The sequence below is a fragment of the Thrips palmi genome, unplaced genomic scaffold (genome assembly GCF_012932325.1).
Source record: "Thrips palmi isolate BJ-2018 unplaced genomic scaffold, TpBJ-2018v1 HiC_scaffold_17, whole genome shotgun sequence".
In the NCBI taxonomy this organism is placed as follows: Eukaryota; Metazoa; Arthropoda; class Insecta; order Thysanoptera; family Thripidae; genus Thrips; species Thrips palmi.
The window spans coordinates 2,686,689-2,706,218 of NW_023144626.1; the positions used below are offsets into that span (position 1 = coordinate 2,686,689).

General features: G+C 59.1%; 1 protein-coding gene across 1 annotated transcript in view; it reads right to left on the reverse strand.

Moving 5' to 3' along the window:
• Positions 1-293: 293 nt before the first annotated feature.
• LOC117643949 (nephrin) overlaps positions 294-19,530 on the reverse strand; it is an 82,588-nt gene continuing 63,351 nt past the window's right edge. The window contains exons 11-14 of the mRNA XM_034383136.1: positions 7,404-7,712; positions 3,023-3,316; positions 2,620-2,825; positions 294-847 (exon numbers count right to left, since the gene is read on the reverse strand). Coding sequence (XP_034239027.1) covers positions 356-847; positions 2,620-2,825; positions 3,023-3,316; positions 7,404-7,712 — 1,301 coding nt within the window. The 3' untranslated portion in view covers positions 294-355. The remainder of the gene's footprint in view (positions 848-2,619; positions 2,826-3,022; positions 3,317-7,403; positions 7,713-19,530) is intronic.

Here is a 19,530-nt window from a genome sequence, read left to right on the forward strand (position 1 = left end):
CCGACTCGCGAGGAGTCAACGTCCGAGGGGATCGCCTACGTGAATGCAGTCGACGTGCCCGCCATTCACGCAACACATTTGCACTAATTTTTCCGCCCGGAGTGTCCCACGGCAAAGAGCGGATCAACGCCCTCGCCGAGTCCTATCCTCCTCCGCAACGTCCGCGCAATAAAAAACACTTAATATTTATAAATGGAAAACAGTCACTTTGTGCGACACGGTGCGTCCCGGCGCGCCACCGCTCTGCCTGGCGGCGTCCGGAGCGGCGCGGGCGGCCGTCGCACTACACGTGGGTTCCTCCCTGCCTGGGCCAGCAGGCGCGTGGGCGCGGGCCGGCTTACAGGGAGGTCATTTGTCAGACCGTGCTCTCGCGCTTGTTGACCATGAGCGGGGTGTCGACGCCGGCCTGGTCCTCGTCCGACGACGGCGCGGCGTGCTGGCCGTGCTGCGGCGGCGACGGCTGCATGTGCGGGTGGACGCCGCCCAGGGCCTGCAGCTGCAGGGGGTGCACGGGGTGGTGCTGGTGGAGGCCGCCGTGGTGGCGCGGCAGCGTCTGCGTGTGGTGCGCGCCGCCGTGCACGCCGTGCAGCCCGGGGTGGTGGCCCATGTAGGTGCTCTGCTGGTGGTGCGGGTGGCGCAGCAGCAGCGTCCCCGCGTGGTTGCCCACGGCGCCGGGGCCCAGGCCGGGGGCGCCGCCCGCGGGGCCCACGCCGCCCACGCCGCCGCCCGCCACGCCCGGCGCCGGGTACTGCTGCATCATGGGATGCCGCACGCCGTACGAGGACCAGTGCCGCGGCAGCGTCGGGCAGCCGCCGGTCGCCGAGTACGACGCCATCTCCACCGGTTTCTGCGGACAAGAAAAAGGAAACTGTCAGCGTGGGTTGCTCCTTACGTGTGCGGCCCCTGAAAGGAACAGGTCGCCCAGTGCGGACGGCGCGGACCTGGAGTAAGACATTAGGTGAGGGCGGGGCCCCGGGCTGGGCGGGGAAGCCGGCTTGTGTTACCGCCCTCGCACGTCGCGCGCCGAATCTCACCACACCGCGCCGAGGCAAGGCCAGGCAGCGCAGAGCACGCCGGGGCACGCCGGGGCACGGCACCAAGATGCCAATGCCAGACTTGCCGGTCCCTTTTCGCGAGGTAATGCCATTACAGAGTAGGCATAATGAGGTGGGAGGCAAGCAAGCCGAGGCAACAGCGCAACTTGTCTGAGATAATGAAGCCATGGACTCGCGGCGCGGCGCGGTGCGGCGCAGAGGCCTCCACCCGCCGCACCCTTCCTCTTCCCCCTTTCTTCCTGTTTTCGCATTGCTGTGTACCCTGTTGCCCTGGCCTTTGGTCCGGATGAGCAGCAGAAGCTATCTCTCCCTTCCGCCTCCCCCTCCCCCTCCCCCTCCCGGGGCCTTTCCTGGAAGCCGTGCGGAGGTCATTATTTCATGGCTGAATATCCGGACACTGTACAAATACTCATACAATACATCTCCCCCTCCCCGCGCGGGTCCACGCGGTGGCACGACCCTTCTCTGGGCAAACCTAATTTACAGAGCATCGCGCCGGTAAATCGCGGCCGGATTCGGCCGGCAGTATATAAAGGTCGGGCCAGCCCCGCGGGCCGCCCGTCACACGCGCTGTCGACGTGCCCGTCCCGTCGCTCTGTCTCTCTCGCGCCACTACGCCGTCACGAGTGCGAGAGAGACAGAGCGACGGCAGCACAGTGCGGAATCAGGCCTTCCAGTGGGCCTGCGGTTTAGAGCGTACTGTGGAAACAACAACAACAGTCTGCTGTGAAAGGTCCAAGGTTGTCTCTTTCTTTTCGTTTTGATGCGCGTCTGGTCTCGTCCCTGCGAAGGCTATCCGTCTGGTTGGCCCGGGGTGGAGGTCCCCGTTTTACCTACTTGTCCGGGTAGCGATTTATCCGCTCGCGCGGAACATAATGCCTCCACTTCGTTCCTATTCCAGTCGACCGGCTCCGCGCGCCGCGCCATCGGCTTTCGAAGCGACTGCTTGCGACACCCTGTCGCTGCGTCGCCATTTGCACTCACTGTAAATCTAAACACTCGCGCAGCGGGCCGAGGAGGACTCAGCGCGCCTGGCGGCAGTGCCTTCCCTCTGTCTCTCTCACACCCGGGCGGGGTGCCCCGTGAGTGCGACAGAGGCGGAGACAGAGAGCCCTCGACCGGGCTCTGCCAGGTAGGCGACCAATGAGGCTCCGATTGCACCCTACACTAGTTGGCGATAATAACACTGTTTGCGCCTCGTTACGCAAATGGTCCCCGGAATGACATCGTTAGCGTGGAGGGGCCGGCAGGGCCGCAAGGGGAGACGGGGCCGCCCGTAAATGCCGCGGGGCCAAAGGGCTGTGTGCCACGGGGACTGTCCATAAACCGCTCCGCAAACCCCAACGCGTTCTCCATTTAGCTGACCATGGAGTGCGCTACTAGTCCAAGTGCTCACAGATGTTTACTTCCCCAAAGCCCCTTTCCAAAGGAGTGAAATTATCAATCAAAATCCTGTCCTTCCACACACACTCCTGGAACGAGTGTACTAAGTATCGTTGGATCTTCTGTCTGCGGTTGGGTTAAGTCGGGGGAAAAGGGACGGGATTAGTTCCAAACTACTCACCCCCTTGGGCTTGGGCCCGGGGCCCATCTCCTGCAGGGGCATGGCCGTCATGCCGCTCATGCCGTTGCGCAGCGTGCAGTAGCCCGGGTAGCCCTGCTGCACGCCCTGCAGCAGCGTCCGGGACGGCGACGTCACCGCCGTCGTCTCGATGGTCGACACGTGCTGGCGGCGCCGGATCAGGTCCGAGTGGTCGTCCGGGTCCGCGGCTGCAACACACACTGTAAACATCTCATTATCTACGTGGGGCTTGCAGTGCACTAGTTAGCTTAGGCGGAGGTCGCTCTGACGCCTGGCAGCGAGTCGTTTTCGTCGCTCTGTCTCTTTCGCACTCATAGGGCGTACCGTAAAGGCCCGAGAGAGACAGCGACGGAAACGACTCTCTGGATCAGTCTGCTGTACCAACCTGCGGCGCCGGCCTGCGGGATGATGTCCGGGTTCTTCTCGTCCGAGTCAGTGGCGCCGTCGCCGCCGCTGGAGTCGCCGAACTTGGCCGAGTGCGGCGAGCCGGTGCCGGGGATCGAACCCTTGTCCTCCTGGTCCTGGGCCTCCTTGGAGCGCGAGCGCCGCTTCTCGGCGCTGGCGCAGCAGCGCATGCGCACGGACACGCAGACCACGGCGGCGATGAGGATGAGGGCGAGGACGCCGCCGACCACGGTGCTGGTGAGGGGCGTCAGCCTGAAGGCCGCCCGGGGCTCGCCTGCAACACAACCGCACGCACGTCAGAAAAGCAAGTCCCCGTCGTCGAGTCCCCCAAGGTCCCCGAGCCAAACTTCGGCGCGGCGTGCGCGGTCCGCGGGAGGGTCGCCGTCGTTTCGCGATCCGTCCCGGTTAACCACATGACAGACTATCATGGCGAGCTGGCGTCTCCAATTTGGGGACGACGCCGAGGGTCTAATTGGTTCGCGACGTGCCAGCAGCCCGTCTCTCTCGCACCCACGAGCGCTCCTCGAGTGCGGCAGAGACGCGGCGACGACAGCCGTGTTCGGAGTCGAGTCGGCCTGCGACGTGCCAACTCACTACTACCTACGACGCAACCCCCTCCCCCCGTCCCCGCGTGACCTGGAAATCCTCGATTCGAGCGGCGGAGCGGCGGAGCGGCGCGCTGGACCGCGGTACACGCCGCTACTTTTTCCAGAGGTTTCCGCCCTGATCCCCGCCATCCTAGCGAGGCGAGGCGAGGCGGGGCGGGGCGGGGCGGGGCGACCCCATCCGGATTGTGCTTTGAATATGAGAGCCGCTGGGATGCCGGGCCGAGCGGCCAAGCGTCCGGGACGGCCGATCAGGTCCATACCTTCGGCGGCGCGATCCCACACTGCGAGAATCACAACACGAAGTGGGTCACGGTGGCGGCGTGTAATGGAAAGGGGAATTGGACACCGAGCCCCCCCCCCCCCCCCCCGCCCGTGTCGTGACCGAGTCGTGACGGAACTGCAGACGTGCGCGACCCATTGCTGTCGACAGCTGTTTTAATATGAATTGCTGGTCGACCCGCCAGGCCCGCCAGGCCTGCCACGGGCCGGGATTGCCTAGGCCAGGCTTCCCTTCCCGAGGCGAGGTGGCCCGTCAAGGACGCCGTCGTCAGAGAGGAGGCCGTCAGAAGGACGCCGTCAGAGATGCTCGCGGCGGTTTGGGCTGGTTCGGGTTCTGCCGATCGTCACGGGGCCAATGGGTTGCCGCCCCGTCCGGTGACCACACTGGCGGACGTCAGTGTGTCTTCGCTCACGCGGCCCACTTCCACGTTCCGCGGGTTCGATTCCCGCCGTCGGTTTTTCCCTTCGGGCGCTCCGGCAACCGGGCTGGAACCCGGTCCGGGAGGCGAGGCGTAATCTGAGGTGTGGCTTCACTTCTTTTTTGCTTGGCAGGTTCTTTTCTTTGCCGCCAACCCAAAGTTTCCCGTGGCGGGCGGCGGCGTGGCGGCCGGGGAGAGCGGCCTCCGAAATGACGTATCTCACGGCGAGCTCGGCCGAATAAGGGGCAATGAGGCGGGCTGTAATGACCGTCGAGGGGAAGGCCGCCCTTTTTGCCTCGGAGTGTACATTTTGGCGCGCCGCTGTACGCGCCGTGCGGCCGAGCGCGCCGCCCGGATACAGATTTGATTTTTCTTGTGTGGCGCCCCGCAAGACGGCGGAAGCCGGGCCCCTTCCAAATCCGAGGGGAACGGCGACCATCGAGGGTCTTCGCAAAGGCTCTGCAAGTGTGTGTGTGTGTGTGTGTGTGTGTGTGTGTGTGTGTGTGTGTGTGTGTGTGTGTGTGTGTGTGTGTGTGTGTGGCCCGGCGCGTTGCCCCGGCGTGATAGGGTGGCCAGCCCCTGCAGCCATGCACCAGATTGGGGCCATTGTGCCAACACGGGCCTCGCATCAGAATGTCTCATTGAGCGTGGCGGAGCGTGGCGGAGCGTGGCGCGCCCTGCCGTCCTGGAGGGCCTCGCCACCCTGGAACCTCCACTCGGCCCAGCCTCGGCCGAAGGACAGGACAGCGCGTGGGTACCGAGGTGGCATGGAGGACTTGGTGGTGGCCCCCCTCCCCTCCCCGCCTCCTCGAGTGCCCCACTTCGTCCTCCAGCCGCCATTAGGGTCCCTGGCCGGCCGGGGACAGCGAGTAGCGTGTGATTGAATACACAAAGGACGCGTCGCCGAGTGGCCTTTTTGTTTTCATACCCGGCGGGGCGGCTCCTTGCGGCTCCTCGCTTCGCGCCGCTTCGCGCTGCTTCGCGCGTCGGCTGCGCGACCCAGACTCCCCCCGACGCGCGACGCGCCCAGACCCCCATCGCCGCCTTGGCTTTTTGGCGGCGGTGCGGCGCGCGTTCCCACGGGACCGCCCCGCCTGCCCGCCCACTCTCGGGTACCCGTTCACCAATCTCGCGGCAGGCTGATTCCGCACACGCTGTCTCTGTCGCACTCGCTGGGCGTCGCGTGTGGGTGCGAGAGAGACGGAGCGGCGACAGCCCTTTTCGGAATCAGCGCGCTGGAGGACGTCGTGCAGTGGCTGAGCGATAAGCCCGGATGGCGGCCTTCGCGGAGGTAAGCTCGTTAGGCTTGAAAGAACGCGCCCGACGCCACCCAGGACGCCACCCAGGACGCCACCCAGGACGCCACCCAGGACGCCACCCAGGACGCCACCCAGGACGCCACCCAGGACGCCACCCAGGACGCCACCCAGGACTCCATCCACTCCTGGGCGGCCTCTGTCGCTCCAGAGGGAGGCCTCCACTCAACAGCGGCGGAAAAAGTGCGACGGGTTACAGTCTGCCGAAACTCGACCCAACTCGCGCGCTGCCAGTTTTTTTTCTGCCACAATATGTTTGCCGCATGCCTGCCCGACTGCGGCCGGCGGGGAGGGATCCTTCTTGACTCTCACCCTTCTCCTCCGCCCCCGCTCGACAGCAGCAGAGTGGCGTCCGTTTTAGTCGTCCGTCTTAAAGTTGCGACCCAGAAAAAGTGTAGTCCCGCGGCCCGCGGCCCCGGGGCCTCATGTGTCAGCCAGGCGGGCGGGGTGGGGGCGGGTGGGGCGGGGTGGGGCGGGGCGGGGCGCATGGACAGGGCGGATGAAACCGCAGCGGAAAAGGCAAGGCGGACTGCGGAAGGCTGATGGTGTGGAAAGAGGTGCGCAATTTGGCGTATTACAGAACGCGCCGCCGACATTTTTTTTGCCGCCCCGCGTTTAGCGTTCGCGGCGTCGCGTCGGCCGAGCAGGAACGTCTCTTTCTTCCCCGAACCTTTTCCGGCTGGCCGCGATTTTCCACGCCCGCTCGCGTTTGACCTTGAAACCTGGAAATAACCGTGGCGATTCCTGTGACATTCAGTAAATTCATTCAACAGGCTAACTTTTTTCTCGCCGTTCGTTGGTTGGCGAAAATAAAAACACACTCGCGTTGAGCGAATAAAAATCGGGCCCACTTTTATCCTAGTTTCCTTCCACTCACATACTGCATGATAGAGGTGCGTGAGGGTGTGCACATACACCATTCGGCAATATATTTCACGGAAGCCACTGCCAGCTGGTAATTGGGCAAGCAGCGGGTTCGTCCCGCAGCGCGCAGCACGCCCCGAGCCAGGTGCCGTGCCGTGCCGTGCCGTGCCGTGCCACGCTGCCGCCATACCCGCATTCTCACCCAACGCTACAACTATTCCCCGCCGTGGGTCGTCGTTGGCAATTTTCACCCCAGGCCGCACCCCGGCAGACACGGCGCGGCTCGCCACGGCACGGCAGGGCACGGAGCGCTGTGTCGGTGCCCCTGCTGATAGCATTGCCGTGGCCAGCAGGGGAAAGGGGTGGCAGAGGCTGTGCGTGGCGCGGCGTGGCGCGGCGTGGCCGGGCGCGGCGCCTTGCCGGGGGCGCTAAACGCACGTTCGCTGCTTGTTGCGAACGGACGGCACTGCGGAACACGGGGCGCGGGAGGGGGGGAGGGGGGAACACGACAGTGTTAGTGTTATTACCTCCAGTGTGCGGCCGCCACGCACGATCCGGCCGAAATGGAAGGCTGGCCGAATTAAATTACACGAGGCGATGTCCGGCCGGCCGCGCGGACCGGGCAGGGCACGGCCGAGGGCACGCCCCCGTCACCATCGGCGCGACCGCGATGCACCGGCCCGACCGGCCCAAAACGCGACAACGGACCCAGCACTTCGAAAAGACACGTCGCGGGATCCCAAAACAATTCAGTTAGCGCATAAAAAAATCAAAAATGGCTGCGACGTCTACCAACTAAAATCGCAGCAGTACTAAAATTTTAAATGCACTTTTCCCCTTTGGTGCTGGTTGTGAGATGAAGAGAAGACACTCACCCTTGTCGGGGTGCAGCTGCTTCTCGGCGGGCCGGATGGTGGACGCCTGCAGGATGATGGGGTCCGACTTGCCCTTGCTGTTGACGGAGTACACGCAGGCCTGGTACGAGGCGCCGGGCTCCAGGCGGTCCACCTGGAAGGCGGGCAGTGCGGCCGTCACGTTGGCGCGCACCGCCTGGCTCACGGGGTCGCGCACCTCGAGCAGGAAGGACTGCGGCAGGCCGCCGTTGAAGCCCTCGAAGCAGCGCACCGAGAAGGACGTCATGGACGTGTTGGCCACGGAGCAGTTGATGACGGAGTCGGGGCGACCTGCGGCACAACAAGGACACGAGAGTCAGAAACCGCCTCCGGCTCAGCGCGTCAGCGCCCGGCAGGGTCGACATGAGCCCCATCCCGATTGAGCCCGGATGACCTGAGCCCCGGCCAGAGCCCCGTTTGAGCCCGACTTGAGCCCCGACTCGAGCCCCAACTGAGCCCCGATGGCCAGAGCCCCGACCTGAGCCCGGTTCGAGCCCCGACCTGAGCCCCGTTTGAGCCCCACTTGAGCCCCACGCCAAAAAACTTCCATTTTTGAACTTTTTTAGTGAAGATATTGCAACTTTTTGGCGCGGGGCTCAAATGGGGCTCAAACGGGGCTCAGGTCGGGGCTCAAAACGGGCTCAGGTCGGGGCTCTGGCCATCGGGGCTCAGTTGGGGCTCAAGTCGGGGCTCGAGTCGGGCTCGGCCGGGGCTCTGCCGGGGCTCAAGTCATCGGGGCTCAATCGGGACGGGGCTCATGTCGACCCTGCCCAGCGCCCGACGAAGCCAGGGTAGGCCACTCGCACGAAGCTCAGCGCCCGACGACGCGAGGGTAGGCAACGCGCTGCACAGCCGCGCGCGGCGGCACGGCCTACGCTCTCCACCGCAGGCGCTCGGCCGCCGCGCCGCGCGGTGCGTCGTTGACGGCCACCTCGCCCAGCGCATCCAGAGCGTGACCTTGCAACCCGAGCCCGGCCGGACCGGGCCGCGGCGCTGCGGACCAAGGCTCGCCAAGGACTCTCTCCGCAACCCGAGCCGCGCGGCCGCGCCGTGAGGCCGCGTGGTTAATGTAGTCCGGGTTATGGAGGGGCCGCGCAGGTACGGGGGACGCGGACAAGGCCAGCGGGGCCGGCGGGGTGTCGACGACACAGCCGGACAGCCCCGAGGCCCCAGGCCGGCCGGGGCCCCACAATAAAGCATCCTTTGCAGTGTATACGAGGTCGTATAGCTGCGGGCCAGCCAGGCATGGCCCAGCCACGGCCCAGCCGTCACGGGGGTCGTCGCGCTGTGACGTCGCGTGCGGTGGTGTGTGTGTGTGTGTGTGTGTGCGCGCGCGCGTACGCGCTAGCAAACAGCACTGCCGTGCGGATACCACGCAATTAAGAGCGTTGCCGCTGTGCTTCCAACTCTCTCCCCCGCTCTCGCTCTCTCTCTGCCGTACGTTGCAGTGCGGGATGAGTGTGTGTGTGTGTGTGTCTGTGTGAGTGCGGGCCGACACGCCCGCACCTCACGCGTGTCTCGTTACCGTGTGCAACGCCCTGCGGCCCTGCGGCCCTGCGGGGCCACGCTTGGCGAGAAATTAGCGCCCTCGCCGTGCTCTTCTCTTTGCGAGGGCCTCCCTCCCCCTCCAGGACCCCCTCCCCTTCCCCCTCGCCCTGTCCGTTCCTTTCTCGCGGTGCATCATTCAAAATCACAGAGCGAACTCGGCGCCCCTCCCAGTGTGGGGCCCGGCGCCGCCGCCCTCGGGCTCGTGTTTTTTTTTGGGCCGCTTTGCACAGCCTTTTCCATTAGACGCTTGATACACTGGAAACCGGAAGGTGAGGCCTGTCGCCTTTGGAGGAGTGAGACATGACCGCCCGACTGAAAAAATGGGTACCTTTGTGTATCCCGATGAAGGTTGATGCTTTTTAATATTTGACCCCGACGCCTCGCTCACAGGCCACCTGGAACCTCGGTGAGCACTAACAGTGCAACGGCACTACTTTCCTGTCCGCCCCCTCGGTTCGGCAATGCGGGGACGGAGAGGAAGCGTAACTGGCTGACAATAATGGTCCGGAAACAATACGAATTTATCGTAATGGCTGCCCCGGGCCGGGCAGGGCTAGGCGGGACGATCCCGGTACCTCTAAGAAATAGACCTCTACGAAAGAGACATTTCATATATTGCGTCTAGGTTGTTTGCCTCTAACTTTTTCTACGCGTTTTTACCTCTACGGAGTTTACTTCTACCATGTAGAGGTAAAGGTCGCGTCGTGTACCAGGGCGCGAGAAACCTCTAAAGCTTTTTAGAAAGTTACCTCTAATAAGCGTAGATGTAATTCTTGTATTTTACGTCTAGTGTACCTCTGGGCAATTCACGTCTACATATTTGAGACGCATTTTACCTTTAGGCAATAAACGTCTACGGATTCGCACGTATTTTACCTTTCAGCTGTTGACGTCTACGGAACCGCACGCATTACACCTTGAGCTACCCGATCTTCACCAAATTTGGTATGCAGTCGCCCTAGGTGCCTCTCTGAACCGTCCGGTGGTGGCATATCCGATCCGAGCCCCGGGAGCGCTGCTGCCGGTGCATCATGGTTTACATGGGTTTGAAGAGGATTTCTGTAACGACTAGTTTTCCCTGACCTCCCACCTACTGGAATAGTTTTCCGTGGCCTCCTAGCTGCTAAAAAAGTTTTCCCAGCCCTCCCAGCCACCGAAAGCAAAGTTATGCAATCCCGGATTGAACGGAACGGCCTTTCAGCTGCTGGAATAGTTTTCCCTGCCCTTCTTGCTGCCAGACTAGTTTTCCCTGCCCTCCCAGCTGCCGGAATAGTTTTCCCTGCCCTCCTACTTATCGAAAAAGTTTTCCCTGCCCTCCCAGCTGCTGGAATAGTTTTCCCTGGCCCCCAAGCTGCCGGAATAGTTTTCCCTGCCCTTCCACCTACCGAAAAAGTTTTCCCTGCCCTTACACCTGCTGGAATAGTTTTCCCTGGCCCCCAAGCTGCCGGAATAGTTTTCCCTGCCCTTGCACCTACAGAAAAAGTTTCCCTGCCCTTACACCTGCCGGAATAGTTTTCCCTGGCCCCCAAACTGCTGAAGTAGTTTTCCCTGCCCTTACAGCTGCTGGAATAGTTTCCCCTGCCCTCCTTGCTGCCAGACTAGTTTTCCCTGTCCTCCCAGCTACCGGAATAGTTTTCCCTGCCCTCCTACTTATCGAAAAAGTTTTCCCTGCCCTCCCAGCTGCTGGAATAGTTTTCCCTGGCCCCCAAGCTGCCGGAATAGTTTTCCCTGCCCTTCCACCTACCGAAAAAGTTTTCCCTGCCCTTACACCTGCTGGAATAGTTTTCCCTGGCCCCCAAGCTGCCGGAATAGTTTTCCCTGCCCTTCCACCTACAGAAAAAAGTTTTCCCTGCCCTTACACCTGCCGGAATAGTTTTCCCTGGCCCCCAAACTGCTGAAGTAGTTTTCTCTGCCCTTACAGCTGCTGGAATAGTTTTCCCTGCCCTCCTTGCTGCCAGACTAGTTTTCCTTGGCCTCCCAGCTACCGGAATAGTTTTCCCTGCCCTCCTACTTATCGAAAAAGTTTTCCCTGCCCTCCCAGCTGCTGGAATAGTTTTCCCTGGCCCCCAAGCTGCCGGAATAGTTTTCCCTGCCCTTCCACCTACCGAAAAAGTTTTCCCTGCCCTTACACCTGCTGGAATAGTTTTCCCTGGCCCCTAAGCTGCCGGAATAGTTTTCCCTGCCCTTCCACTACCGAAAAAGTTTTCCCTGCCCTTACACCTGCTGGAATAGTTTTCCCTGGCCCCCAAGCTGCCAGACTAGTTTTCCCTGCCCTCCCAGCTGCCGGAATAGTTTTCCCTGCCCTTACAGCTGCTGGAATAGTTTTCCCTGCCCTCCTTGCTGCCAGACTAGTTTTCCCTGGCCTCCCAGCTACCGGAATAGTTTTCCCCTGCCCTCCTACTTATCGAAAAAGTTTTCCCTGCCCTCCCAGCTGCTTGAATAGTTTTCCCTGGCCCCCAAGCTGCCGGAATAGTTTTCCCTGCCCTTCCACCTACAGAAAAAAGTTTTCCCTGCCCTTACACCTGCCGGAATAGTTTTCCCTGGCCCCCAAACTGCTGAAGTAGTTTTCCCTGCCCTTACAGCTGCTGGAATAGTTTTCCCTGCCCTCCTTGCTGCCAGACTAGTTTTCCCTGGCCTCCCAGCTACCGGAATAGTTTTCCCTGCCCTCCTACTTATCGAAAAAGTTTTCCCTGCATCCCAGCTGCTGGAATAGTTTTCCCTGGCCCCCAAGCTGCCGGAATAGTTTTCCCTGCCCTCCTACTTATCGAAAAAGTTTTCCCTGCCCTCCCAGCTGCTGGAATAGTTTTCCCTGGCCCCCAAGCTGCCGGAATAGTTTTCCCTGCCCTTCCACCTACAGAAAAAAGTTTTCCCTGCCCTTACACCTGCTGGAATAGTTTTCCCTGGCCCCCAAGCTGCCAGACTAGTTTTCCCTGCCCTCCCAGCTGCCGGAATAGTTTTCCCTGCCCTTACAGCTGCTGGAATAGTTTTCCCTGCCCTCCTTGCTGCCAGACTAGTTTTCCCTGGCCTCCCAGCTACCGGAATAGTTTCCCCTGCCCTCCTACTTATCGAAAAAGTTTTCCCTGCCCTCCCAGCTGCTTGAATAGTTTTCCCTGGCCCCCAAGCTGCCGGAATATTTTTTCCCTGCCCTTCCACCTACAGAAAAAAGTTTTCCCTGCCCTTACACCTGCCGGAATAGTTTTCCCTGGCCCCCAAACTGCTGAAGTAGTTTTCCCTGCCCTTACAGCTGCTGGAATAGTTTTCCCTGCCCTCCTTGCTGCCAGACTAGTTTTCCCTGGCCTCCCAGCTACCGGAATAGTTTTCCCTGCCCTCCTACTTATCGAAAAAGTTTTCCCTGCCCTCCCAGCTGCTGGAATAGTTTTCCCTGGCCCCCAAGCTGCCGGAATAGTTTTCCCTGCCCTTCCACCTACCGAAAAAGTTTTCCCTGCCCTTACACCTGCTGGAATAGTTTTCCCTGGCCCCCAAGCTGCCGGAATAGTTTTCCCTGCCCTTGCACCTACAGAAAAAAGTTTTCCCTGCCCTTACACCTGCCGGAATAGTTTTCCCTGGCCCCCAAACTGCTGAAGTAGTTTTACTGTTAAAAAAAATCTGAAAATTCAGACCACTTTTGTCAGACTTGGTGGTCTGAATCTATTTTTCAGACTTGTTTCAGACTGCTTGTCTGAAAATTTTGCCTTCCGGTATGAAAATTGCGACCTGATGGTCTCAGAACCTGAATTCAGACCAGCGCAGTCTGAAAATTTAGATGGTTAAGTCTGAAAATTCAGACCAACCCAAGATTTCGTTTGTCCGCTAGATGGCGCGCATGTTGTGGAACATACCTACTTCTGTTTAAAAGGCTTCTAATGTGAAAATATATTAGTTGAAAAGTTCCAAATTGACAGGACTTAATCGGCCATATGAGAACCGTTCTCTGCTGCAAGATTTATCTTCGTAATATGGGTGGACGTTGAACAATCCACATTCTAATTTACCTCTCGCGGGTGGCTCCGTGTCGCCATTTCCTTGGGTGCCACAGGCCGGCCTCGAGAGTCAGGGAGAAGGACAGAGGACCCACTCCCTCATCACAATTTTTACTCATTGTTGTCCTCTCTGGAGGTTCACACACAGCTGAGATTCTTTCTATGTCATATTGAACATGTCACGAACCTTAAAGTTCACAATCTTCGTACAGGACTGAATTTTCAGACCACCAAACTCTTAAACGTAAGACTCTCGAGTTCTGAATTTTCAGACCATCTAAATGGTCTGAATTTTCAGACCTCAAGTCTGTTAATAACTTCTTACCAATTTTGTCTGAATTTTCAGACTTTTTTTTTAACAGTGTTTCCCTGCCCTTACAGCTGCTGGAATAGTTTCCCCTGCCCTCCTTGCTGCCAGACTAGTTTTCCCTGTCCTCCCAGCTACCGGAATAGTTTTCCCTGCCCTCCTACTTATCGAAAAAGTTTTCCCTGCCCTCCCAGCTGCTGGAATAGTTTTCCCTGGCCCCCAAGCTGCCGGAATAGTTTTCCCTGCCCTTCCACCTACCGAAAAAGTTTTCCCTGCCCTTACACCTGCTGGAATAGTTTTCCCTGGCCCCCAAGCTGCCGGAATAGTTTTCCCTGCCCTTCCACCTACAGAAAAAAGTTTTCCCTGCCCTTACACCTGCCGGAATAGTTTTCCCTGGCCCCCAAACTGCTGAAGTAGTTTTCTCTGCCCTTACAGCTGCTGGAATAGTTTTCCCTGCCCTCCTTGCTGCCAGACTAGTTTTCCTTGGCCTCCCAGCTACCGGAATAGTTTTCCCTGCCCTCCTACTTATCGAAAAAGTTTTCCCTGCCCTCCCAGCTGCTGGAATAGTTTTCCCTGGCCCCCAAGCTGCCGGAATAGTTTTCCCTGCCCTTCCACCTACCGAAAAAGTTTTCCCTGCCCTTACACCTGCTGGAATAGTTTTCCCTGGCCCCCAAGCTGCCGGAATAGTTTTCCCTGCCCTTCCACCTACAGAAAAAAGTTTTCCCTGCCCTTACACCTGCCGGAATAGTTTTCCCTGGCCCCCAAACTGCTGAAGTAGTTTTCCCTGCCCTTACAGCTGCTGGAATAGTTTTCCCTGCCCTCCTTGCTGCCAGACTAGTTTTCCTTGGCCTCCCAGCTACCGGAATAGTTTTTCCTGCCCTCCTACTTATCGAAAAAGTTTTCCCTGCCCTCCCAGCTGCCGGAATAGTTTTCCCTGCACTTCTAGCTATAGAAATAGTTTTCCGTGCCCTCCCAGCGGCTGGAGTAGTTTTCCCTGCCCTCCGTGCTGCCAGATTAGTTTTCCCTGCCCTTTCAGCTGCCGGAATAGTTTTCCCTGGCCTCTTACCTGGCGGAATTGTTTTTCCTGCCCTCTCAGCTGCTGGAATAGTTTTCTCTGCCCTCCCACCGATCGAAAAAGTTTTCCCTGCCCTCTCAGCTGCTGGAATGGTTTTCCCTGCTTTCTCTGCGGCCAAAATAGTTTTCTCTGCCCTCCCACTCACCGAAAAAGTCTTGCCTGCCCCTCCCAGCTGTCGAAATAGTTTTCCCTGCCCTCCCATGCCATCAACCACCAGCGCTGGCCGCCGGCACCGGCACGACCATTCATCGGTGTACTGTACCCTGCTCTCAGGACGATAGAGGTGTATTTCTTAGAGGTAATATGCATAGGGAATAAGTAGAGGTTTATCCCGTAGAGGTAAATGCACAGTGTAATTTTTAGAGGTATCTGAGTCTGAGAAACTATAGACGTGAATTGAAGCAATTACATCTACGTTAATTAGACGTAATTTACTAACGTGCTGTAGAGGTATCTGACTCCCTTGCACAATATAGAACCTTTACCTCTACGTCGTAGGAGACAATCTTTTAGAAGTAGAACTACTCGAAAAGGTTTAGAAGAAAATCACAAGGTCAATTGAATTCCATCTATTTCTAAATAGAGGCGTTTTCAGTAGAGGTACCGGGCCGCCCCCCCTAGGCTAGGCCACCGGGCCGCTCTGGGCGAGGCGCTGGGCCGCGAGGCACGGCAGGTGCAAATGGGCCGCGATGAGCGACTGTGGCTTAGCAGGGGCCTTACGGGGCAATTGGCGACGCGGCATCTACACGCGTCGGGGCTGCACTGATTACTTCCGCAGAGCATAAGTCCTTCCCGGGGGCAAGTCCTCACAACATGGAGAGTTTTGTCATTTCGAAGGAACCGTATTTTTGGAGGGACAGGCTGAGTGTTTTGCTTCCACAGTCAATCAGCTTAAAAAAAATTGAAATTGCTCCATGCCACTTTGGAGAGTGTATTTTTTGTACGTAAACATGTACACACAATGCGTGGTAGATTTGCTATACTATACAGGCCCCCGTTCTGGGAAGGCCCGTTTGCTTCGTCCCAGTTCTTGTTCGCGTCTTTTCCTGGAAAAATGCGCCTCTCTCGACACCGTCGCCGACACCGTCGTCGACACGACAACCCTCGTCTCACCTCCTCCGCGGACCGCCCGCGAGGTCCTTGTGTCCAGACGTATAAAGAGCCCCGCCCCGACTCCTGCTCTGGACAACGTCGATCAAGTTAATTTATCTTTTCATAATTGCGCGCAGACTTTTTCGCTCCGCGCCGGACGGGGGAGGGGGCGAGGGGAGAGAGAGAGGGGGGGGGGGGGGGAATGAAGGAGTGAGATGGGCCTTCCGCACTGGGGTCGCTTTCCACTATAGATGGACGGACGCTGCGAGGGAAATTGTTGTCCGGAATGAAATTAGTGGAAAGTTGAGCGCTGCTGGTTATGGAAGAAGCCATGGCCAAGACAAAAGAAAGACTTCCCGAGTCTCATGGTGCCGATGGCACTACACTGCCACGGCGTGTACTTGGCGCTGCGGCAGAGGGACAAGCAGATGGGATTCAACCCCCCGGTCTCTCTTTACCTTTCGCCCGACTTCGGCCGGCGACTCGGCTCCCTGCCTTATAGGACGTCCGGCGGGCCACAAAAGAGGCCCCTTGATACACTGGCCTCAGGTGCGCGGGTCAGAAAGGGCCGGCCTGGCCGGCCAGGCCCATATAGGCTGTGGCCCGGGCACCACGGCACACAGTGGGTGGAATGCACGCCAGCAATAAGGCACTGGGTTTATGGCCTCGTTGAGAAGGGCGGAGGGAGGCGGAGATATCAGGCAGGCCGATCCAACCTCTACCTCTTCCATCCCTAATCCCTCACACACTCACACACACACACACACACACAGAGGGCCGGTAATGAGGCCCGCAGAACTAATCCGCCGACCTAGTCCACTATGAGAAATCACGCTCGCCAAAACGGATTGGTTCCATCGACGGTGTGCGACTGCGAAGTGGCCCTGCCCGGCAGGAGAGCGACAAATTTCCCGTTTGGCCGCAGTGGCGCCCCCTGGCGTCGGGGCGGAGAACTCACTTTGCCTTCCATTACCACACAAGTGGGTCGGAAAAACGCGGGCTGCTCGCTGCGCCGGCCGGACCAGAATGATGGAAACTTGGCAGTACTTTTCGGCCAGTTTCGCTCGCCTTTTGTTCACAAACACCCATCCAAGTTAAAACTCTGGGCCAGCAAACAAAAAGGAGTGATAAAATGAAAAAAATAAGCGGGCAAAGGCCCATTTTGCGATGATGGATTAACTGCTGGCCCCCATTACCTCTGCACTGAGAAAGGCCTCGAGATATCGCCACCGACAGGGAAGGGTCCAGGGAAGGGCCCGGGCCGCTAATAGCGCCCGCCGCCCTTTCCGCACAAAAATAAAATGAAGAAAACAAAAAAAGACTAAACAAAATTGTTTACGTAAAACCGCTGTTTTAACTTGTTATTCTCGACTTCTTGTAAATGTGGAAAAATATTTTGCACGCGTCGCGGGCATTCGCTCACTCCAGAGAGCATCTGGCGACCATCCCCCTGATCATGCCCGCAAACAGGGTTACGGTTGAGAGAAGGGAAAAAACGAGGCAAAGAAAAGTATTCTACGCCGGTGTCTTTCTTTCTGGCCATATGGAGCAGTCCATTTCTCCAGCGAGGGTCCTGATGGCCCCAAACGGGCGGACGGTGGATCAGGGGGCGCTGACACATCGCATGCCCTCGCCGAAGATGTGCCCCGAAAAACGGCGGCTTCAACTCGACCGCTGCCGCGGTACTGCCAGGGCACTGCCAGTGCGCTTAAAACCTTACCAAGCATTTTGAGCATGCACACTACAAACTAATTTACTTTGTTATTCGAAGAAATAGTTTGTAAATTACGAAGTATTTTCTATGTAAGCATGTGAGCTCAAGATACTTCGTTACAACAAGCTGCTTTTCTTTGTAAGGCCCCAAATAGTTCGTAAGGTTTCCTCAGCGAGGCGTGGCCGGTGAGTCGTTTCCACTGTAGGAGCGACGAACGGGGCGCTAAGCCTGCCGCATTAGCGCCGTTTCCACCGGCCCCTCCCATTTGTATCGGCGCGTCTGTGTGCGTGGGCGTCGCGTTGCGCAACGCGAGTCAACTCAAAGCGACACATTGCTTTGACTCGTCACATTGGGTGTCGGCTGGCGCTGGAGGGGGCATGTGACATCGGGTCGCGCGCCGGGGCCGGCCGGGGCCGTCGCGGGCCACTCTTTCCCCCGCCGTCTAATTTATTTTAAACAATGGGTGTTGGGTTTGCCAGCGCCTCCGGCACACATTTATTGCCGAACCCGCTGTTTCGCCGGCCCAGCGGGTTGGTTCCCCTACCTGTCAGCGCCGCGGCCCCAAGACCGAGGCCCGGCCGCTGAAAGCCTGGGCGGCCAAGGCATTATTTCAGGTTTCGGCAGGGACTCTGTTTCTACTGGGGACCCGACGGGCCCTGCCCGCGTAGCCAGGCAGCCAGCCAGCCGGAGAAATGGAGAGATATGAGCTCTATCTGCGATCGGAAAGGAAAACGCGGAACCGGCACCGCGCAAGTCACACACACACACACACACACACACACACACACACACACACACACACACACACACACACACACATGCGCACGCACACGCGCGTCCGCTTCCTCAGAGTCGCCGAGAGTTTCATGTGCTATAAATATTCTGAAGACGCTGGCTACGCTGGCTACCCTTTAGGCCGGGATAAGATAGTGTCTCATCATTTTTGCCCCGGAGCGATGTACTGTATGCAAGCAACAGGGCTGTGCAGCTGTCACTCACGCCAGCACACCCCCTGGAGCGGTCCGACAACAGAGTCCGACAACAGTTTTTTCCCCCCTGAAATGTTGCCACAATCAAGGTGCTTGTGGCCTTTTTCGCAGGTCCCCCCTTTCCCTACCCTGTGTTGGCCCCGTGTTTCCTTTTTCTTCGTCTTTGCGCTGTTGTGAAAAGCAGCATTTTCGGTGCATCGTCAAGCTGGTATCCATGCCCAAAATTTGCCCACAATTTGGCGAAATCGGGGAACGCGCCTGGCGACGCACGGCGGCGGGGCCGGGCGTGGCCGGGTGTAGTGGCACCGCGGTGCGTACGTCGACCACGTCGCGTCGCCGGCGTCGTCGCCTAATCTACATTCTCGCAATAAATTGTGTTTTCCCGTTTTAATAGTGACTTGGTGGCATGTATAATACCTTACCTACCCCCGGCCCCTCCCCTGCCCGTCTGCCGGGGTAACTACATCGCCACAAAGTAACACTAATGGCCTCCCCCCCGTCTCCTCCCCCTCGCGCGGCACAACAAAAATATTAGAGGATGCTGAGGCGGCAGGAACGAGCCCGCATTTACCCGGGGCTGGCTGGCTGGCTGGCTGGCTGGCGGGGCGGCCGGGGCGCAGCTGGTCGTGTCAATGCAAAAGAGTGCAAGCAGCTCACTCGTTACCGTGAAATATACGCCGCGCAGACGCGAGGTCGTTCTAGAGCGCGCCGACCGAGCGGAGCGAGCGAGCACTGCTTATGTAACATCATTTCCAAGGGCGGAACTTTAGTAGTGCCTGGTGCTGCTTTTGGGTCCGCCTGCATGAGCCCTTCTGCGTGTAATGCGCCCACCGCGCGCGCGTGTGAGTGTGTGTGTGTGCCCGTTGGTGTGAGCGTGCGCGCGAGTGTGTTGTGGAAAAGCGGGAGGTGGGAGAGGCGATGGCGGGTGTCCGTGGGCCTGCCTGCCCGTGGCGTGTTTAATATGCGAGGTTAATCTGAAGAAATTCGTTTCCTGTCGGGGCCACGGCCGGGCGGCGCTGCCCCGCGCGGGGCCCCGCCAGAGGCTCATTTACTTGGCCGTGCGTGGCGGGGCGGGGTGGTGCGGGGGTGGCTGGTTTTGCGGTGGCTATAAACTGCAGGGCTCTGGCATTTCGCGCGCTCCGGACGCGCGAAGCGGGGGATATGGCACGGGATACGGTTGGGAAGACGTCTGGTGGGAGGGGAGGGGGGGGGCTCCGTAATGGAACACGGGAGGAAGTCGGGGGGGGGGGGGGCGCTTGCCGCTCTGACAATCCGGCGTGCCGGGACGCGGCGCGGTGCGGCGCGGTGCGCATAAGTGACAGGATGGATTGAAGGTAAAGGGCTGGCCGTGTCTCGCCTCGCTCCGCGCTCCGCCTCTCCAAGAAGAAGTGAGACGAGACGGCG